The sequence below is a fragment of the Salvelinus alpinus genome, chromosome 29 (genome assembly GCF_045679555.1).
Source record: "Salvelinus alpinus chromosome 29, SLU_Salpinus.1, whole genome shotgun sequence".
NCBI classification, from domain to species: Eukaryota; Metazoa; Chordata; class Actinopteri; order Salmoniformes; family Salmonidae; genus Salvelinus; species Salvelinus alpinus.
In genome coordinates this window covers 38,145,713-38,166,608 of record NC_092114.1, presented here as the reverse complement: position 1 = coordinate 38,166,608, position 20,896 = coordinate 38,145,713, and the positions used below count along the sequence as shown (strand labels likewise).

The following is a 20,896-nucleotide window of genomic DNA, read 5'->3' as shown; positions in this document are numbered from 1 at the left end:
TCCACAGAGTTTTTTTCTAGCCACCTTGCTTCTACATCTGCATTGCTTGCTCTTTGGGGTTTTAGCCTGGGTTTCTATATAAGCACTTTGTGACATAAGCTGATGTAAAAAGGGCTTTATAAAAAATTTGATCGATTGATTGTAATATTATTGTGGCAAATGTGACATCAAACAAACATGATGACAAAACAAAAAAACATATTAAAGTACTGAAAAAGCCTGTAAAAGAGATTTGGATATTCATTCAATGAGATCCAATTTGCGAATATGAGTTGTATATGTGGTACATACTGCCACCTGGTGGTCAGAGCCATATGGAATCTATGGCTCTGTTTACGTTTTTGAATGTTGTTCCATGTACTGTATAGTTCATTATCCCATCTACGATATTATAGCACCATGCTCTCCTTGACCAGATATTATGTCCACTTAATCTATGAATGCCAATGTGATCCTGTCGATCATGATCTTCAAGGTCATTTCTTATTTTATTGCAGTTTAAAGTACCTGTCATGGTTCAATACATGCTGTTACTTTATTGCCATTAGATTGAAGCAGAGTAAAAATTCTAGCCATAATCTTGATGTTGCTAAAATAATTTGCTTAATTTGATGTGATTCCTTTTTTTTAAAGATTATAAAATGTATTATTTGCAAGTGATGAATCATATCATAAACATTGATACATTGAAATACACATTTGCTGATATTTTGAATTGAATTACTTTATTTTATTAATTCATTGGCTAATTGAAATATTTACACACTGATCAAACACTAACACAAATGTAGATACTCCTTGCTGGCCTGGCTGCACTAATACCCTCTAAAGATCAGTTGATCATAGCAAATGTATAGGGTCAGGCTACAGTATATGGCTATATACTAGTACACATCCTTAGTGCTTTTGGTCCTTCATACCTTATGTTGCACCATGTGATCATGCATTACACTTGAAGTATTCTACAAAATCCACAATATCACTGCTATAATCTATCTATTTCACTTTGACATAATACATTCATTTGTTATTTCAAAAATAAAAAACGATTAACATATTGATAGGCTACTACTGATTGATTATTTGAACTTTTGTCAGTATTGTGGGTTTCCAAAAACATTGCAATGGAATCAGATTTGTTTTATTTGATTTGAGAAACCAAGATGACATCCAGGCCTTTTTATGCTGCTCGACAGTATGTGGTCTGCAGTTTGACAGTATTGTGCTATTTCCAGGCCAATATAAATACAATGGTTAAATTGCTCCTGCTACCAAACTTAAGAATTCAATGCCAAACATATTCAAAGCAAAATGCCAAGATAATTCAACAAAACAACTTATATTTAAAAACACCTCTGCCATGTCAGAAAGCATGGAGTTGTTTACAATATGTGCCACCTCACTTATCAACAACACCCTAAATACTTGTCTTTCTAGGAAGGAACCCTCCATTGGAGCATAGGAGGGAGTGGATGGAAAAGCAAACAGCAGGGGGATGGCAATGAGTAGGCGCACAGGTCAAAAGTCTAAACCGCCTCAAGAGAACAAAAGCACAAGCTGGAACCATGTTAACCACGGAACACTGGTCAGTCTCGGACTGATGATGTAAACACACGTCTTCACAGTGGGGCTCATCAGGTTTCTGTGGGGTTGCTGTTTCTGTGACCCTCGTCTCAGGTCGATGATGTAGCTAAGTCCATTTCGCTCCATATCAAGGTCATAAGGTTTCTATGGATTTATTTGGGCCAATACAGTCCACATTCTTACTCTAAGCTTTCCGCCTCCAAGAGCCAATGGGTGACTGAGACCTTAAGCTGACTGTAACCGAATACAATACAACCTCATCCTCAACAATCAGACTCCTCCATAATCTCCATGACCACGGTTCGTTTTCCAGTGAGGATGAGGTTTCTGACCATCTTGTAGTCCAGAGACAGGACGTTCAGACCATTGACAGAGACCACAAACTGGCGCACCTGGAAAACAGACTTTGGTCAAATATTGTACGTACTGAAGATCATTTATGAGAGCTGCATACAGCAGAGGAAGACGTTTATTGCGTACCCATCTAACAATATTGATTTGACAAAGCTATCAACCCGGAGGCACTGGAGCTGCTCTTTACACTACATGTCCCACAATGCCATGGTACTCACCTTCACTCCTACTACTGCTGCAGGCCCACTGGGGTCCACTGCCTGGATGTGACATGGCCTACTCCCCCTGACCACAAATCCCCAGCCCACCGCATCACCCACAATCTGGATATAGATTGATCAGATTAATTAAAAAGAAAATAGTCAGTAAAATCACAAATATAATGTACTCGTGAAAAACGTTATGGATTTGAATGATATATGGTTGAGTTTCATGCTTTTGGCATGAATAAGAGATAACACTGTGGTAACGTACTGTAAACGTCCTCTTTATGTATGGGCTTCCTGGTCTCTGCAGCTCCTCTGGACTCACTTGTCTCTTCAGCACTGTCAATGGAGCAAACACTTAATTAGCAGGTTCTCAGTGTAATCATGAACAGTGGTGTTTATATTGAATCTGTACAGTAGAGAGGACGTGATACAGCTTTAGATTAAGACCAAAGAGACTCTTACCTGATTTGGGGTTTGACAGCACAGGTGAGGTAGGGGTAAGCGTGGGGCCTCTGTTATAATACCCAATGTTGCCACTACTAAGACTGTTATCATGCGCCCCAGACACCATCTTTCTTTCCTTGGATGGAGTGACTGAGAGGAGAAGAAGAATATATAGAGATATCGCACGGAGAGAACATAGACATGTTGTATAATTGAGAGTGATTGACAAAGTGTACTGAGAGGAAAAAACACTAATAACAAAAGGAAGCCATGTTATTCATTATGAAATTTCACACACACATTCAGAACTGTTTACTGTGCTGTAGTATCTACAGTAGAACACATCAAACACACACCACATACCCCCCTGCCTCCCATTTCATATATGAGTGTTTTGAGAGAAATAAGCGTCTGCTGTTAATCAAATATAGCCACACAATGTGCTGTATCAACACTCCCTGACCTGATTGATATCACAATAACACTTCCTGACAAGCTAATATTTATGTACCAGCCTATCCATGTAGCTATGGATACTGCACTTAGCTACATAACAATCACCAGCATACCATTATGATGGCACATAAAATAAAGGTAGAATTCACCCCCAGTCAAACTCAATGCAATAGTGCTTTCATCTATGTTCTGTATCTCTTCTAATTTATAGTTTAATATAATTGGACTGATCTATCATTTGTCATCAATAAAATTGTTCTCAATCTCTCCAAAATAACAAATAAATGTGATCATTTAAAAATACTTAGTAAGAGCCCAAGTACAAGTGAAAACAGTTCCACATTTACTTGTTATACCATTGTATTCACAACACTCATAAAGGTGAACTCAACACCAATGTTTATGATTTAACAAGAGACACAATAATATATAGCAAGTAGCAAGTAAACCTAAAACAATTTCAGTATACCTAAAATCAACACTTTTCACATATTTGCCTCACATAATAAAAGTAGCCCTTACCAGCTGTCCGAGGTCCCATAATACAATTAAATCCACTTCAAAGTGCCAAGTAACTTGGGAAGTTGCTGTCTACTATTTCTGATGCTGCAGTCAGCTATGGTGCTCCGGTGTAAATGTTAAATGTTAACCCCCAGAAAGAGTAAACATTCTAGGCTGGCTTGGAGGGAGAGGGAGGAGTTGAGGGATGCCTTGTTGCCAGGCTATCCCAGGGTAGGAGATAAGAGCTGAGAAAGGCATTGGGATCACTAATGTTCTAATGGAGGTAGGGACAGACACAGTGGAGTTTTCCACTGGTCACTGTGGTCAGGCAAGATGGAGTGGAATGACTGGATATTCTCTGTTACACATACACATACGCACACATAAACACATACATACACACACATTCTCTGTCATGATAAATGTATGAGAGACGTGGACAGCGGGAAGGTTCAACAACATCAACAGCAACAACATCCACAATGACAAAGAGACAAACAAACTGCTGATAATGACCTAGTGATAATGGCATTCTGTGAGATAAATCAAGAACATTCCTAGCTGTTGACAGCATGAGGTATTTGCTTCTACAAATACAATATTCAACGTATTTACCCAATTATATAACAGGCCTATATAATACCATTGGTCATTTGAAAACAAAGAACCTACAGGAAATTTAAGAGCAGTAGCAAATAGAACAAAATAGGATCAAACATACATGTTTCTAGAAACAAAAGCGTCCATGTGTTTGCTGATTGTCATTGAGGTCAATGAACCTGTTCAACACTTTTTAAAACAATATGATACAGTCATCCTGCTGTATAGTTTACTATCACTGTCCTAGATTATGTGGACTATATCCAAGAGAAAGTTTATTGTATAATTCAATGACAAACCAAGATGATCATCAAACCAAGATGATCATTGACCACACACCAACACTGAGTGCACCATAATCCGTAGTATAACATTAATGACCTCTATTCTGTGGTTCCTTTGCCTGGTTACCTGGCCAGAGAGCAATATGCAATAGCAATGTCTCTTTCCTCTCACATTGCTAAAAGGTAGAGACATCCTCAAATCAAATGAAATGTTATTTACACTGTTGTTACTCACTGTTTATTATCTATGCATAGTGACTATGCATAGATAATAAACAGTGAGTAGCAACAGTGTAAAAACAAAGGGGGGGGGGGGTCATTTGATTAATTGCCCGTGTGGCCATTTGATGAATTGTTCAGCAGTCTTATGGCTTGGGGGTAGAAGCTGTTAAGGAGCCTTTTTGGTCTTAGACTTGCCGTGCGGTAGCAGAGAGAACAGTCACTTGGGTGACTGGAGTCTTTGACAATTTTTTGGGCCTTCCTCTGACACCGCCTAGTATATAGGTCCTGGATGTCAGGAAGCTTGGCCCCAGTGATGTACGCACTACCCTTTGTAGCGCCTTATGGTCAGATGCCGAGCAGTTGCCATAGCGGTGATGCAACCGGTCAGGATGCTCTTGATCAGGCCTGGGCAATTCCAATCCTCGGGAGCCTGATTGGTGTCACACTTTTGCCCCAGCCCCAGCTAACACACCTGACTCCAATAATCAACTAATCATGATCTTCAGTTAAAAATGAAATTAGTGGGCCTCCCGGGTGGCGCAGTGGTCTAGGGCACTGCATCGCAGTGCTAGCTGCACCACCAGAGACTCTGGGTTCGCGCCCAGGCTCTGTCGCAGCCGGCCGCGACCGGGAGGTCCGATTGTTAGTAGTTACTATCTTGTCTCATCGCTACAACTCCCGTACGGGCTCGGGAGAGACGAAGGTCGAAAGCCATGTGTCCTCCGAAACACAACCCAACCAAGCCGCACTGCTTCTTAACACAGCGTGCATCCAACCCAGAAGCCAGCCGCACCAATGTGTCAGGGGAAGCACCTGGCGACCGACCTGAGCCCGGCCCGCCACAGGAGTCGCTAGTGCGCAATGAGACAAGGATATTCCTACCGGCCAAACCCTCCCTAACCCGGACGACGCTAGGCCAATGTGGCCAAGCGTCGTCCGGGTTAGGGAGGGTTTGGGCGCAGTGCGGCTTGGTTGGGTTGTGTTTCGGAGGACGCATGGCTTTCGACCTTCGTCTCTCCCGAGCCCGTACGGGAGTTGTAGCGATGAGACAAGATAGTTGGATACCACGAAAATGGGGAGAAAAGGGTGCTAAAATTCAAAAAAAATTGTTTCAAATTGTGTGACATCAATCAGGCCCCCAAGGACTGGAATTGCCCAGGCCTGCTCTTGATGGTGCAGCTGTAGAACTTTTTGAGGATCTGGGGACCCATACCAAATATTTTCAGTCTCCTGAAGGGGAGACTTGTTGTTGTGCCTTCTTCACAACTGTCTTGGTGTGTTTGGACCATGATAGTTTGTTGGTGATGTGGACACCAAGGAACTTGAAACTCTCAATCAGCTCCACTTCAGCCCCATCGATGTTAATGGTGGCCGGTCCTCCTTTCCTATTGAACACAATCAGCTCCTTTGTCTTGCTCACATTGAGAGGTTTTTGTCATGGCACCCCACTGTATAGAGGTGAGTCATGATCAATAGGCTGATAAAGTCTGATATGGATGACACACTGCCTCTGGTATTTAGAAAACATACAGCTCAATAACTTTATATAGGCCTTATCTTACATACAGATGTACGATCTTCCTTTGATCACTATTCTGTTGCCTCAGCAGGAAATGCAAACTTGTAGGCTATTCAATGCAAACTTGTAGGCTATTGTCCTAACGAAAAATGCATCAACCCCTACAAAAACCTGTCCATGAATTATAAACCACATGATTCACATTTCTTGTTGCTGCAGGATTATTTTCCTTCTGTAGCAAACTAGCACAAATTAAGCTCCTACATCTGTAGACTTAGGGCTCAATTCAATAAAACCCACATGTAGTGCAAAGCTCTTTCCCATATGTCCCCAAATAAAATAACAGAATGTTCCTGGATATTATACTACTAATACTAACAGTTAGGCTCTGCTCAAAGATAGATGCCTCCGGATTTCCAGAAAAGGTAGTGTGTGAGTCACATAAGGCCACTGTTATATAAAGCGCAGTAAGCTGTAAAGTATGTACTATGCTGTATGTGGACTAATGTCCTTCAAGACATGTCTCCGCATGTCAAGATGACCATAAAAGCCTGCACTGAACAGTGACAAAAATATAGAAGATAAGCTAAGTTTAGAGAATTGCAAGATGACAGTACAGTCAACATGATAGTATTACCACATGACTTACTGTTTATCAGCACATGTAATACATTTGAACCACAAATGTAGTTGAAATTTGTCCTTGCTTTGTATCAAGTGTAACAGAGTCCACCCTTGCTATAGGCCTACATGATAGCAATGGCAGGCACACAGTGTCATTTCACAGTCCTTTTTTTAACCATTGCCATTTCAAGTCAGTTGACAGATGGTTGAAGGAATGACACACTTTTCAAGAGACAATGGTTGGTCAGCTGGGTGTAGTGTTAACAATACCAGGGTTGGTGACCACTGTTACGGTGCTTTTTGTATTAACCCCATGTGGCTCACTTGGTAGAGTACTTGCAATGCCAGGGTTGTGGGTTGTGGGTTTGATTCCCACGGGGGACCAGTATAAAAATGTATGCACGCACTACTGTAAGTTTCTCTGGATAAGAGTTGTCTGCTAAATGACTAAAATGGACATGTATTATAGATAACATTGCCATCTACTGGCCATAGACGGACTACCAAACCACAACCATTTTGTTGATCATGATTATTGAGGACATCTAAATTTGTTTCTAACAATGGACAAGATAAATAACAAGCAGTCATGATCCAGCCAGACTCATATTTGTAGTCGTACATAATCAACAGTGCTGTAACAAAGAGCATATGACTGTAGGTTACGCAGAAGTAGAAATTATGACAGTACCACTATTCACCAACAGAGACAGTATGTTTCAGCATGAGAAGTTCAAGAGTCCCAATGCAGATGGTAGTAGATCATACTGTATTTTTCTGTAAATTCAAATCAATGTCAGATTTAGACTTGGTAAATTATTTGGAAAAATACCAATTTTTAATCAAGCTGTCGACGCTACAGCACCAAAGTGCAAATTTGTTTAAAACGGAAATTTGCAGTTGCTACATTTTTTACTTAAAAATTGATGATACAGTTGAAGTCGGAAGTTTACATACACCTTAGCCAAATACATTTAAACTCCGTTTTTTACAATTCCTGACATTTAATCCGTGGAAAAATTCCCTGTCTTGGGTCAGTTAGGATCACCACTTTATTTTAAGAATGTGAAATGTCAGAATAATAGTAGAGAGAATAATTTATTTCAGCTTTTATTTCTTTCATCACATTCCCAGAAGTTTACATACACTCAATTAGAATTTGGTAGCATTGCCTTGAAATTGTTTAACTTGGGTCAAACGTTTCGGGTAGCCTTCCACATGCTTCCCACAATAAGTTGGGTAAATTTTGGCCCATTCCTCCTAACAGAGCTGGTGTAACTAAGTCAGGTTTGTAGGCCTCCTTGCTCGCACACGCTTTTTCAGTTCTGCCCTCACATTTTCTATGGGATTGAGGTCAGAGCTTTGTAAGCCATTTTTCCTCAACTTTGGAAGTATGCTTGGGGTCATTGTCCATTTGGAAGACCCATTTGCAACCAAGCTTTAACTTCCTGACTGATGTCTTGAGATATATCCACATAATTTTCCTGCCTCATGATGCCATCTATTTTGTGAAGTGAACCAGTCCCTCCTGCAGCAAAGCACCCCCACAACATGATGCTGCCACCCCCGTGCTTCACGGTTGGGATGGTGTTCTTCGGCTTGCAAGCGTCCCCCTTTTTCCTCCAAACATAACGATGGTCATTATGGCCAAACAGTTCTAAATCAAATCAAATGTATTTATAAAGCCCTTCTTACATCAGCTGATATCTCAAAGTGCTGTACAGAAACCCAGCCTAAAACCCCAAACAGCAAGCAATGCAGATGTAGAAGCACGGTGGCTAGGAAGAACTCCCTAGAAAGGCCAGAACCTAGGAAGAAACCTAAAGCATAACCAGGCTATGAGGGGTGGCCAGTCTTCTGGCTGTGCCGGGTGGAGATTATAACAGAACATGGCCAAGATGTTAAAATGTCCATAGATGACCATCAGGGTCAAATAATAATAATCACAGTGGATGTCGAGGGTGCAAAGAAAGAGAATTAGAGAGAGCATACTTAAATTCACACAGGACACCGGATAAGACAGGAGAAAAACTCCAGATATAACAGACTGACCCTAGCCCCCCGACACAAACTACTGCAGCATAAATACTGGAGGCTGAGACAGGAGGGGTCGGGAGACACTGTGGCCCCATCCAACGATACCCCCGGACAGGGCCAAACAGGCAGGATATAACCCCACCCACTTTGCCAAAGCACAGCCCCCACACCACTAGAGGGATATCTTCAACCACCAACTTACCATCCTGAGACAAGGCCGAGTATAGGCCACAAAGATCTCCGCCACGGCACAACCCAAGGGGGGGGCGCCAACCCCGACAGGAAAATCACGTCAGTGACTCAACCCACTCAAGTGACGCACCCCTCCTAGGGATGGCATGGAAGAGCACCAGTAAGCCAGTGACTCAGCCCCTGTAATAGGGTTAGAGGCAGAGAATCCCAGTGGAGAGAGGGGAACCGGCCAGGCAGAGACAGCAAGGGTGGTTCGTTGCTTCAGTGCCTTTCCGTTCACCTTCACACTCCTGGGCCAGACTACACTCAATCATAGGACCTACTGAAGAGATGAGTCTTCAATAAAGACTTAAAGGTTGAGACCGAGTCTGCGTCTCTCACATGGGTAGGCAGACCATCCCATAAAAATGGAGCTCTATAGGAGAAAGCCCTGCCTCCAGCTGTTTGCTTAGAAATTCTAGGGACAATTAGGAGGCCTGCGTCTTGTGACCGTATGTCACGCCCTGGCCTTAGTATTCTTTGTTTTCTTTATTATTTTAGTTAGGTCAGGGTGTGACATGGGTATTTATGTGGGTTTTGTAGTGTCCAGGGTGATTGTAAGGTTTAGGGGGTTTATTTAGAGTAGTTGGGTTTATGTTTAGTATAGTTGTCTAGCAGTGTCTATGTTGTGTGTAGTTGTTCTAGGAAAGTCTATGGTTGCCTGAATGGGTTCCCAATTAGAGACAGCTGGTTTCTGTTGTCTCTGATTGGGAGCCATATTTAGGGTAGCCATAGGCTTTAGTTTGTTGTGGGGAATTGTCTATGTCTGAACGTTTGTAGCATGTGTGTGTGCACTACGTTTATTAGCTTCACGGTCGTTTATTTGTTTTGTTAGTTTGTAAGTGTTTTGTTTCGTTTTGCCTTCTTCTATAATAAAAGGAAGATGGCTTATTTTCCACATGCTGCGTTTTGGTCCGTCTCTCCTCCACACGATGTTGACAGAATTCCCCACCACAACAGGATCAAGCAGCATGATCGGAACCAACAACAGCGGCAAAGTAAACAGGACTCATGGACATGGGAGGAGATCCTGGACGGCAAAGGACCCTGGACTCAGCCAGGGGAATATCGCCGTCCCAAAGCGGAGCTGGAGGCAGCGAAAGCGGAGAGGCGGTTTTATGAGGCAAAGGCAAGGCAGAGTGGCTGGAAGCCCGTGAGTAACACCCAAAAATTTCTTGGGGGGGGGCTAAAGGGGAGTGTGGCGAAGCCGGGTTGGATACCTGAGCCAACTCCCCGGGCTTGCCGTGGAGTAAGAGGGCGTCGTACTGGTCAGACACCGTGTTATGCGGTAAAGCGCACGGTGTCCCCAGTACGCGTGCTTAGCCCAGTGCGGGCTATTCCACCTTGCCGCACTGGGAGGGCTAGGTTGGGCATCGAGCCGAGTGCCATGAAGCCGGCCCAACGTATCTGGTCTCCAGTACGTCTCCTCGGGCCGGCGTACATGGCACCAGCCTTACAGGTGGTGTCCCCGGTTCGCCTGCATAGCCCAGTGCGGGCTATTCCACCTCGCCGCACTGGCAGGGCTACGGGGACCATTCAACCTGGTGAGGTTGGGGAGGCTCGGTGCTCAAGAGCACGTGTCCTCCTTCACGGTCCGGTATATCCGGCGCCACCTTCCCACCCCAGCTCAGTACCACCAGTGCCTACACCACGCACCAGGCTTCCAGTGCATCTCCAGAGCCCTGTTCCTCCTCCACGCACTCTCCCTATGGTGCGTGTCTCCAGCCCAGTGCCTCCAGTTCCGGCACCACGCACCAAGCCTCCTGTGCGTCTCCAGAGCCCTGTACGCACTGTTCCTTCTCCCCGCACTCGCCCTGAGGTGCGTGCCCTCAGCCCGGTACCTCCAGTTCCGGTACCACGCACCAGGCCTAGAGTGCGCCACGAGAGTCCAGTGTGCCCTGTTGTTGTTCCCCGCACTAGCCGGAAGGTGCGTGTCCTTAGCCCGGTACCTCCTGTTCCGGTACCACGCACCAGGCCTATAGTGCGTCTCAGCCGGCCAGAGTCTGCCGTCTGCCCAGCGGCGCCTGAACTGCCCGTCTGCCCAGCGGCGCCTGAACTGCCCGTCTGCCCAGCGGCGCCTGAACTGCCCGTCTGCCCAGCGGCGCCTGAACTGCCCGTCTGCCCAGCGGCGCCTGAACTGCCCGTCTGCCCAGCGGCGCCTGAACTGCCCGTCTGCCCAGCGGCGCCTGAACTGCCCGTCTGCCCAGCGGCGCCTGAACTGCCCGTCTGCCCAGCGGCGCCTGAACTGCCCGTCTGCCATACGCCGTCTGAACTGTCCGTCTGCCATGAGCCTGCAAAGCCGCCCGTCTGCCATGAGCCTGCAAAGCCGCCCGTCTGCCATGAGCCTACAGAGCCGTCCGCCAGACAGGAGCCGCTAGAGCCTTCCGCCAGACCGGATCAGCCAGAGCCTTCCGCCAGACCGGATCAGCCAGAGCCTTCCGCCAGACCGGATCAGCCAGAGCCTTCCGCCAGACCGGATCAGCCAGAGCCTTCCGCCAGACCGGATCAGCCAGAGCCTTCCGCCAGACCGGATCAGCCAGAGCCTTCCGCCAGACCGGATCAGCCAGAGCCTTCCGCCAGCCATGACCGTCCAGAGCCGTCAGCGAGCCATGACCGTCCAGAGCCGTCAGCGAGCCATGACCGTCCAGAGCCGTCAGCGAGCCATGACCGTCCAGAGCCGTCAGCGAGCCATGACCGTCCAGAGCCGTCAGCGAGCCATGACCGTCCAGAGCCGTCAGCGAGCCATGACCGTCCAGAGCCGTCAGCGAGCCATGACCGTCCAGAGCCGTCAGCGAGCCATGACCGTCCAGAGCCGTCAGCGAGCCATGACCGTCCAGAGCCGTCAGCGAGCCATGACCGTCCAGAGCCGTCAGCGAGCCATGACCGTCCAGAGCCGTCAGCCAGCCATGACCGTCCAGAGCCGTCAGCCAGCCATGACCGTCCAGAGCCGTCAGCCAGCCATGACCGTCCAGAGCCGTCAGCCAGCCATGACCGTCCAGAGCCGTCAGCCAGCCATGACCGTCCAGAGCCGTCAGCCAGCCATGACCGTCCAGAGCCGTCAACCAGCCAAGAGCGTCCAGAGCCAGCCAGCCAGGATCCGCCAGTCATTCTGGTGTTGCCCCTCATTCTGGTGTTGCCCCTCATTCTGGTGTTGCCCCTCATTCCGGTGTTGCCCCTCATTCCGGTGCTGCTCCTTATCCTGGAGATGCCCCTTAATTTAGGTGGGGTTATTTGGAGGGTGGTCATTGTGGGGAGGCTACAGAAGCTGGGATTGACTATGGTGGGGTGGGGACCTCGCCCTGAGCCTGAGCCACCACCGTGGTCAGATGCCCACCCAGGCCCTCCCCTAGACTTTGTGCTGGTGCGCCCGGAGTTCGCACCTTAAGGGGGGGGCTATGTCACGCCCTGGCCTTAGTATTCTTTGTTTTCTTTATTATTTTAGTTAGGTCAGGGTGTGACATGGGTATTTATGTGGGTTTTGTAGTGTCCAGGGTGATTGTAAGGTTTAGGGGGTTTATTTAGAGTAGTTGGGTTTATGTTTAGTATAGTTGTCTAGCAGTGTCTATGTTGTGTGTAGTTGTTCTAGGAAAGTCTATGGTTGCCTGAATGGGTTCCCAATTAGAGACAGCTGGTTTCTGTTGTCTCTGATTGGGAGCCATATTTAGGGTAGCCATAGGCTTTAGTTTGTTGTGGGGAATTGTCTATGTCTGAACGTTTGTAGCATGTGTGTGTGCACTACGTTTATTAGCTTCACGGTCGTTTATTTGTTTTGTTAGTTTGTAAGTGTTTTGTTTCGTTTTGCCTTCTTCTATAATAAAAGGAAGATGGCTTATTTTCCACATGCTGCGTTTTGGTCCGTCTCTCCTCCACACGATCGTGACACCGTAGCGTACGTGTAGGTATGTACGGCAGGACCAAATCGGAAAGATAGGTAGGAGCAATCCCATGTAATGCTTTGTAGGTTAGCAGTAAAACCTTGAAATCAGCCCTTGCCTTAACAGGAAGCCAGTGTAGAGCACTGGAGTAATATGATCACATTTTTGGTTTCTAGTCAAGATTCTAGCAGCCGTGTTTAGCACTAACTGAAGTTTATTTAGTGCTTTATCCGGGTAGCCGGAAAGTAGAGCATTACAGTAGTCTAACCTAGAAGTGACAAAAGCATGGATTCATTTTTCTGCATAATTTTTGGACAGAAAATTTCAGATTTTTGCAATGTTACGTAGATGGAAAAAAGCTGTCCTTGAAACAGTCTTAATATGTTCGTCAAAAGAGAGATCAGTGTCCAGAGTAACGCCGAGGTCCTTCACAGTTTTATTTGAGACGACTGTACAACCATCAAGATTAATTGTCAGATTCAACAGAAGATCTCCTTGTTTCTTGGGACCTAGAACAAGCATCTCTTTTGTCCGAGTTTAAAAGTAGAAAGTTTGCAGCCATCCACTTCCTTATGTCTGAAACACAGGCTTCCAGGTAGGGCAATTTTGGGGCTTCACCATGTTTCATCGAAATGTACAGCTGTGTGTCATCCGCATAGCAGTGAAATTTAACATTATGTTTCCAAATGACATCACCAAGAGGTAAAATATATAGTGAAAACAATAGTGGTCCAAAACGTAACCTTGAGGAACACCGAAATTTACAGTTGATTTGTCAGAGGACAAACCATCCACAGAGACAAACTGATATGATACTGATGAGACTGATACTTCAATTTTTCTTTCATCAGACCAGAGGACATTTATCCAAAAAAGACGATCTTTGTCCCTATGTGCAGTTGCAAATCATAGTCTGGCTTTTTAATTGCAGTTTTGGAGCAGTGGCTTCCTACCTTTCAGGTTATGTCGATATAGGACTTGTTTTACTGTGGATATAGATACTTTTGTACTTGTTTCCTCCAGCATCTTCACAAGGTCCTTTGCTGTTGTTCTGGGATTGATTTGCATTTTTTGCACCAAAGTACGTTCATCTCTAGGAGACAGAACGCACTTCCTTCCTGAGCGGTATGACGGCTGCGTGGTCCCATGGTGTTTTTACTTGCATACTATTGTTTGTACAGATGAACGTGGTACCTGCAGGCATTTGGAAATTGCTCCCAAGGATGAACCAGACTGGTGCAGGTCTACACAATTTTTTCTCAGGTATTGGCTGATTACTTTGATTTTCCCATGATGTCAAGCAAAGAGGCACTGATTTTGAAGGTAGGCCTTGAAATACATCAACAGGTACACCTCCAATTGACTCAAATTATGTCAATTAGCCTATCAGAAGCTTCTAAAGCCATGACATCCTTTTCGGGAATTTTCCAAGCTGTTTAAAGGCACAGTCAAATTAGTGTGTGTAAACTTCTGACCCACTGGAATTGTGATACAGTGAATTATAAGTGAAATAATCTATCTGTAAACAATTGTTGGAAAAATTACTTGTGTCGTGCACAAAGTAGATGTCCTAACCGACTTGCCAAAACTATAGTTTGTTAACAAGAAATGTGTGGAGTGGTTGAAAAACAAGTTTTAATGACCCCAACCTAAGTGTATGTAAACTTCCGACTTCAACTGTAGGTCAATGGTCTTACATTAGTGGGCTGTGTGGTCAAAATTCTATGCAACTCTATGCAACACACTGAGCAATAAACAACATGAATAAGGTAAAAGAGTCAAATGTTACATCTGTCCATAGGCTATGTGGTATTAGTATTATGAGGAACAATTCTACTGGTGCTCTGGTTTTTGTGTCACTGTTTCCTTGGACAAATCACAATTTTGTATGAGTGTACCTACACCTGGTTGGCATCTTTTGGATTTTGGAAAGAGGAGGGGTTCTTTTGGCTCTTAGACTTGGCCGAGGCTTTAAGAAGGGAGGGGATGTTGATTTGTCTGCTACCGACTTGTCTGCCGTGGTTCTGCCACTTGTACTAGGCGAAACATCTCAGACTTTCCCCGCAGACCCAAATCTAGAAGCTGGCGGAAGCTAGCAGTCAAGCAAGATTTGGTTCTGGATTGCAGAGATTACCTTTAATATGATTAGTCTTCTGTAAACATTACATGGAATACATATTCCAAGAAAAGGGTAACATACACAAATATACAATGATGTCTTTAAAGGGACTTTGAAATCATAATGTTTTCAGACCTCAAAAGTAGTCTGTCATTATGATTCCAATGTTAGTGTAGATCCAGCTACATGCCCCAAATTAATAGATGGATAAGCACCAAATAAAATCATATATTTTCCATTCACTTTAATTGAGGCATATATATTTTTTTTTTTTTTTTTTTTTTTTTTTTTTTAAGTCATTTAGCAGACGCTCTTATCCAGAGCGACTTACAAATTGGTGCATTCACCTTATGATATCCAGTGGAACAACCACTTACAATATCCGCTTTACACTTTACACACTTTATACCTTACAATATCCACATATCCCTACCGGCCAAACCCTCCCTAACCCGGACGACGCTAAGCCAATTGTGCGTCGCCCCACGGACCTCCCGGTCGCGGCCGGCTGCGGCAGAGCCTGGGCGTGAACCCAGAGACTCTGGTGGCACAGCTAGCACTGCGATGCAGTGCTCTAGACCACTGCGCCACCCGGGAGGCTTATAGACCTAGCTGTCCGGTTAACCTTTGCTGGGATTAGCTGACAGACACCATCATTGTCAGAAAGAAACCCAATGGCATCAATAAGGTACACTGGCTAATAAAGATCAGAGAAATGCCTCATAGGCTGACAAGTAATCTTTACGTTGTGACAGGTGAATACTCTCTGTGTGTTTGTGTGGTAGGGCAAATATTTACAAACTTTGTCCAAAGTGCAGTGGTGTGCTCTTTCACATTGCTCTCAAGCAATGTCATCACAAGCTTATTTGAGTATACTCTTGACCTCACTTCCTATAACCATATTACTGTCAATTTTATTCCTGGGAAATTCTTAATATGTTCAATTAATCTAGAGTGGAAACAATGTTTCCTTTTAGGTCTGTCATAGTGGTTGACACTTTTGACTGTACAAAGACTGAAGCAGGGTGGGTCTCAAGCAATACTGCATGTGGAGCAGTGATAAACTCACAAATTCATGATATTCTTCTTTGTCTAATGTATTTTCTTTAACCATTTCAACTTGTGGTGGGTATCTGGAGTTTGAAAAAAAAAACTCCAGGGCTCTTACATGCAGTATTCTCTGGTCAAAAATTGCAAGATAACATTGTTAGAAACCATATCCAATAAGTGTCCTTATAGTAAAGTTAGCCAACCAGAGCCTGAGGGGGAACGAGACTGTGTCCAATCCAAGACAGTCTGTCATTTTAGTCCGTGTCGGAAGTTGAATGAAGCCCTTTTTCAGAGAGAGAGAGAGAACGAGAGAGAAAGAAAATGTTTAATTAATCTGGTCCCCAGGTGACATGGAAGTTGAAACCCTATCCAATCCAACTTCCTGTAGGATCAAAGAGGTAAGCATAGCTCCAGGTAGCAGAGGTTCACGGCCCAATCAAATTGTTCCATGGCCATGCCAGATAATCTGCTCCAGAGGCCTAATAGCTCAATTAGACAGGACAAGGTCTAAATCTTAATGCTGTGTCATTCAACAGCTACCCATGACTCCCTAAGCCTCCAACGGCTGAATAAAAAACCATTGTTTCATAAATATTTCATAACATCAGTGTACATTTTAGGAAGTGGATGCCCTCAAGCAAAGGTTGTCCTGATTAGTTTCAAAACAGTAAAGCAGCGACAGAGAGGCTCCTGTAAAGAGCTTGACTGCCAGAATAAAAATACAGATTTCGGAGTATTGGTAACATTGGCATCTTTATAATTCTGTGAATAAGAGCCCCTGCAAAATGAATGGAATATAACATTGTGTACTGTACTATATATCAGCATGCACTGAAAGATGCCCATGTGGGCGGGTTGAACCCTCTATACTTCTGGGACAGCCTTGAGAGGAGCATTGAGTAACAGTTCCCTTTGCATTGTGACATCCCCCTTTGACTCAGTAAACAGAACAGAATGATCGGTAAACTATACAGAATGGGGAGTATTTGTTGTAGTAAATGAAATCGAGGACTCATACCTAAAAAAGTATGTGTTACCCTGTCAAAATCACACAGGCAATTACAAAGGGCAAGAGGAGTGCTTTTCAATGCATTTTCAAAACATATTTCAATAAGGTGTCAATTTCAAGTCAAATCCTTAGCACCACAAGTAGAGGTCGACAAGGGGACACATGCCATATCTGACATACAGTAGAGGCCTATCTGTTATCTGAATAACTCTGTGCGCTCACCTCCCATGCAAGGGTGTAGATATTTTGAGGGGTATATGGAGGGGTATTTTGAAAACACAGTATAAGTGGAAGGATAAGTGAAATTTGTTGCACCCTCAACAACTACTGTGATTATTATTATTTGACCATGCTGGTCATTTATGAACATTTGAACATCTTGGCCATGTTCTGTTATAATCACCACCCGTCACAGCCAGAAGAGGACTGGCCACCCCTCATAGCCTGGTTCCTCTCTAGGTTTATTCCTAGGTTTTGGCCTTTCTAGGGAGTTTTTCCTAGCCACCGTGCTTCTACACCTGCATTGCTTGCTGTTTGGGGTTTTAGGCTGGGTTTCTGTACAGCACTTTGAGATATCAGCTGATGTAAACAGGGCTTTATAAATAAATTTGATTTGATTTGATTTGATAGGCCCCCCATCATGAAAACAGCTTACTTCCTGCATTTCAACACATTTTGCCATGGGGCAGAGAGAAACATTTGCAGTTTAATAATGCTATTCTACACATTGTGTCATGAATCTGAGAGACAATTTTGCAGTTTTAAAGCAACTTCTGGGGCAGGGATTAAAATCTGCTGTTTTATAGCTCATCTCATGCTATTCTTCCCATATTGCTAAGAGGATGAGAGAAAATGTTGCAGTTTTAAAGTAACTGTCCAGTGAAAATCTTACTTTTAGAAGTTACTATTCTGTTAACTCATACCCAAGTAATGTTGTTGACTCATCCTATACTCATATTTGTGGCCAAAGTATAAATAGGAGAAAAAACACTTTAAAAACCCCACCTCAAATTTGTATCTCAAATATACTGTTCAAAAAATGCTTGCTATTTCCTTATAGAGGAGGATGATCTGGCCAATCAACGTTCTACTCGCAGGAATATTTTGTATGACCGGTATATGCTCACACCATTCTGTTGTTGGGGTACGCCCACACCATTCCAACACAGAAAAGCTGCTGTAATTAACATATTTCATAGAAATCTGCAAACACTGGGCAGTTACTTTAAAGGTTGACAAAAATAACAGCTTTAAACTGTATAACTGATCAATGCACCATCATACCAGGTCATTTAATGCTTAGAAATCTAAACAAATGAATGAATAAGATATTTGGCTACAGAAGTGCCATTTCTTACCAATCTCTACAGCTTCCGTCCAAAAACAAATCCTGTGAAATGACATCATGACATACTGGAGGAGTTACTGGCTAGCTACAAGTGACTAGCTTAGTTAACAAACTAGCTACGTCGGTCGTGGTACACATGACCAAAATCACACACCGATGAACCCCCAAAGGCACACCCCATTTCTTTTGTTCGTGCCCAAAGTCAACTGTTAAAGCAAATTTCCCGCAATTCTATACATGTTGACATTGCTAATGACATGTCCATATACTATCTGGGTTGTTCTGACCTCCAGGGGGCTCCCACCCCCCCCCAAATAAGATAGGATATACATTTAATTGGGGGGGGGGGCAGTCGACCTTTTCAGAATATTGGGGGGGACCCATCCCCGTGGCAATTTCATCTATGCTCCCAAGGCCTTTTCCAAGCAAGTTCTTGGTGTGGTGTTTTCTCAAATTTGGCAGCTACATGATTTTACAGCTGTCATTTCAACATACACTGTAGTAGAGAAAGTTGTTTTTATAAAAACCCACCCCCTTCTCTCTCGGGGCGCCTCTCTCTCCCTCTCCCTCTGTCATTGCGCGAGTCGAGTTGACCCACAGTTTAGTGACTATGGTTTACAGAACATCTGCCAGCAGCACCATTGTACCACAGTGCAGCTGGCACCATTACTTAATCCGCATTGGTTTGCAGCAAAAAGACAATTGAGCAAGACAACTCAACCACGCTGAACCCCTGCGCCCTGGTCATCGATTCAGAACGGTCAGAGGTGGACTTTGCCCACAATTTTTGGACTCTTTTGGGGAATGCTAAAGAGGAGGATACGCTATTTGGAACATGTTACTGGGAAAATTGGTACGGTAAAGTTGTTGCATAATTGTTGTATTCTGAAATGTAGTCTTGAAATTCTTGGATTTCTTTTGGACAACCTGACAAAATGCAAAATGCGTCCTTGCAACATATTGATAGGTGTAGGGAATAAATTGTACTTTGAATCGTATTGACAGGCGTCCAGATCTTGCAAGCGAGCTATTAGTAAACGTATGTAATTATTCATCCTATTCAATAATATATTGTCTTCAACGAAAATAAACAATTAATTAATAGCCACATTTTCGGTAGGCTACAGTCTGCAAATAGTGGCACACGCACTTGTTTACCCGGGCAAGTAAACAAGCTAATTGGCTAATGATTAATATTTTGAAGTCATGTACTGTAAGGCTCCATTACGTTCTGTGACTAATTGTTCTTCATTCATCTTAAATGATGCCAGCTATTATTTGAACGTTTCAACTGAAACGGAATAGGCAGGCCTGTTTCAGATGTATCAGTTTAACTGCAACAGTTCAGGTGAACTTGAAACAATATTGTCGCAAATGAGTGACAGGAATCGTCTGTTCAGATTGATTAGCCTATAATTAATCACATTCATTTAAGTCTTCTCTTAATTTACTTAAATATCAGCCTCTTATTGAGATGTTTATTTGTTTATCCCCCCCAGAAAATGTCACATATACAAAGATTTGTTTCAATAGCCCAGCAAACTTGTACAAAATAAATAATAATCTAAATAAATACACTTGGGGGTCTATTCAGGGATCAAATTACCTCGTTCGAAATACAATGAACATGGGGGTAGTTTTTAAAAAGCAACATTTGTGTAGGAAATATTTTGCCATGATAATTAAGTTATTATACATAAATTCAGATTTTCTGTTCTCCATTAGGAAAACAAACCTCTCTTCAAACTGCGTCAATCCGTGGGCTGTTTATGGAATAACAAAAGACAACCACTTGTTGTGATGAATTTAAAGGAGTATTTCAAGCTAAAGAAATATTATGTTCCTCTCTTCAATGATTGTTGAATCATATCTGAAGCTCAACACATACAGTACATACACTAGTAACAAAATATTTGTCAAAATGATGGTGCTATGGTTAGACCAGAGTCAAATATGGGCTGTAGGTCAAATACTTATTAGCCTATTTGAGGTGCACTTGATTTTGCTGTAAATGTGCACTTTTGGGACTATTCCATTGGTTCCATTGTACAGTGTAAGCTAAATCATGCTCAGCTTGAGTATTTGAATGTAGTTGACATCAACCAGTATACAAATACTAAGTTGTCACAGTACCTACCTATAACTTGTATTTTCGCACTAGTAGAAAATTATTTTTGGATTTGTTTGAATTCATCAGGTGGATTACCTCATGGTCTAGGCTTGACTCCTTGATTCTGATGTTGTGTGAACAGCTTTAGGATGACGTGTATCTCTTCTTCTCAGTTAGTTGTTCTCTTCGCACTCCTTGCGGGATCCAGTGTTAGTGTGGCATATGTCTTTCAAGCAAGTCGACCTGGAGAAGATGCAGGATCTCCGCCACAAACCAAAAGTGAGAGATTAATCTCTGTGTTGACATCTGGCCTTTCCTGC

General features: G+C 43.7%; 2 protein-coding genes across 6 annotated transcripts in view; one reads left to right on the top strand and one right to left on the bottom strand.

The window, feature by feature from the left end:
- Positions 1 to 708: 708 nt before the first annotated feature.
- LOC139558958 (DEP domain-containing mTOR-interacting protein-like) lies at positions 709 to 20,778 on the bottom strand. 4 transcript variants are annotated; one of them, XM_071374492.1, is made up of 6 exons: positions 18,477 to 18,621; positions 16,313 to 16,392; positions 2,610 to 2,741; positions 2,413 to 2,483; positions 2,157 to 2,261; positions 709 to 1,976 (listed from the first exon to the last, which is right to left on the bottom strand). In XM_071374492.1, exons 3-6 carry the CDS (start codon positions 2,716 to 2,718, stop codon positions 1,848 to 1,850), a joined length of 414 nt encoding a protein of 137 aa, XP_071230593.1. In that variant the 5' UTR covers positions 2,719 to 2,741; positions 16,313 to 16,392; positions 18,477 to 18,621; the 3' UTR covers positions 709 to 1,847. The 4 variants fall into 4 exon arrangements, with proteins under 4 accessions (XP_071230593.1, XP_071230594.1, XP_071230591.1 ...); XM_071374493.1 differs by lacking the exons at positions 16,313 to 16,392; positions 18,477 to 18,621 and adding an exon at positions 20,673 to 20,778; XM_071374490.1 differs by lacking the exon at positions 16,313 to 16,392 and having other exon boundaries at positions 18,477 to 18,628.
- LOC139558957 (autotaxin-like) overlaps positions 19,023 to 20,896 on the top strand; it is a 38,183-nt gene continuing 36,309 nt past the window's right edge. For both annotated transcript variants that reach the window (XM_071374488.1, XM_071374487.1), the window contains exons 1-2: positions 19,023 to 19,319; positions 20,750 to 20,855. In XM_071374488.1, coding sequence (XP_071230589.1) covers positions 19,302 to 19,319; positions 20,750 to 20,855 — 124 coding nt within the window. In that variant the 5' untranslated portion in view covers positions 19,023 to 19,301. The remainder of the gene's footprint in view (positions 19,320 to 20,749; positions 20,856 to 20,896) is intronic.

What these genes read in the sequence shown, in the direction of transcription:
- LOC139558958 (XM_071374490.1), bottom strand. Translation starts at nt 18,525, where the DNA reads ATGATGTCATTTCACAGGATTTGTTTTTGGACGGAAGCTGTAGAGATT. An exon ending in GCTGTCAAACCCCAAATCAG is followed by an intron (nt 2,484 to 2,609) that starts GTAAGAGTCTCT and finishes CTCCATTGACAG; the next exon opens with TGCTGAAGAGACAAGTGAGT. An exon ending in CAGCAGTAGTAGGAGTGAAG is followed by an intron (nt 1,977 to 2,156) that starts GTGAGTACCATG and finishes TCTGTTTTCCAG; the next exon opens with GTGCGCCAGTTTGTGGTCTC.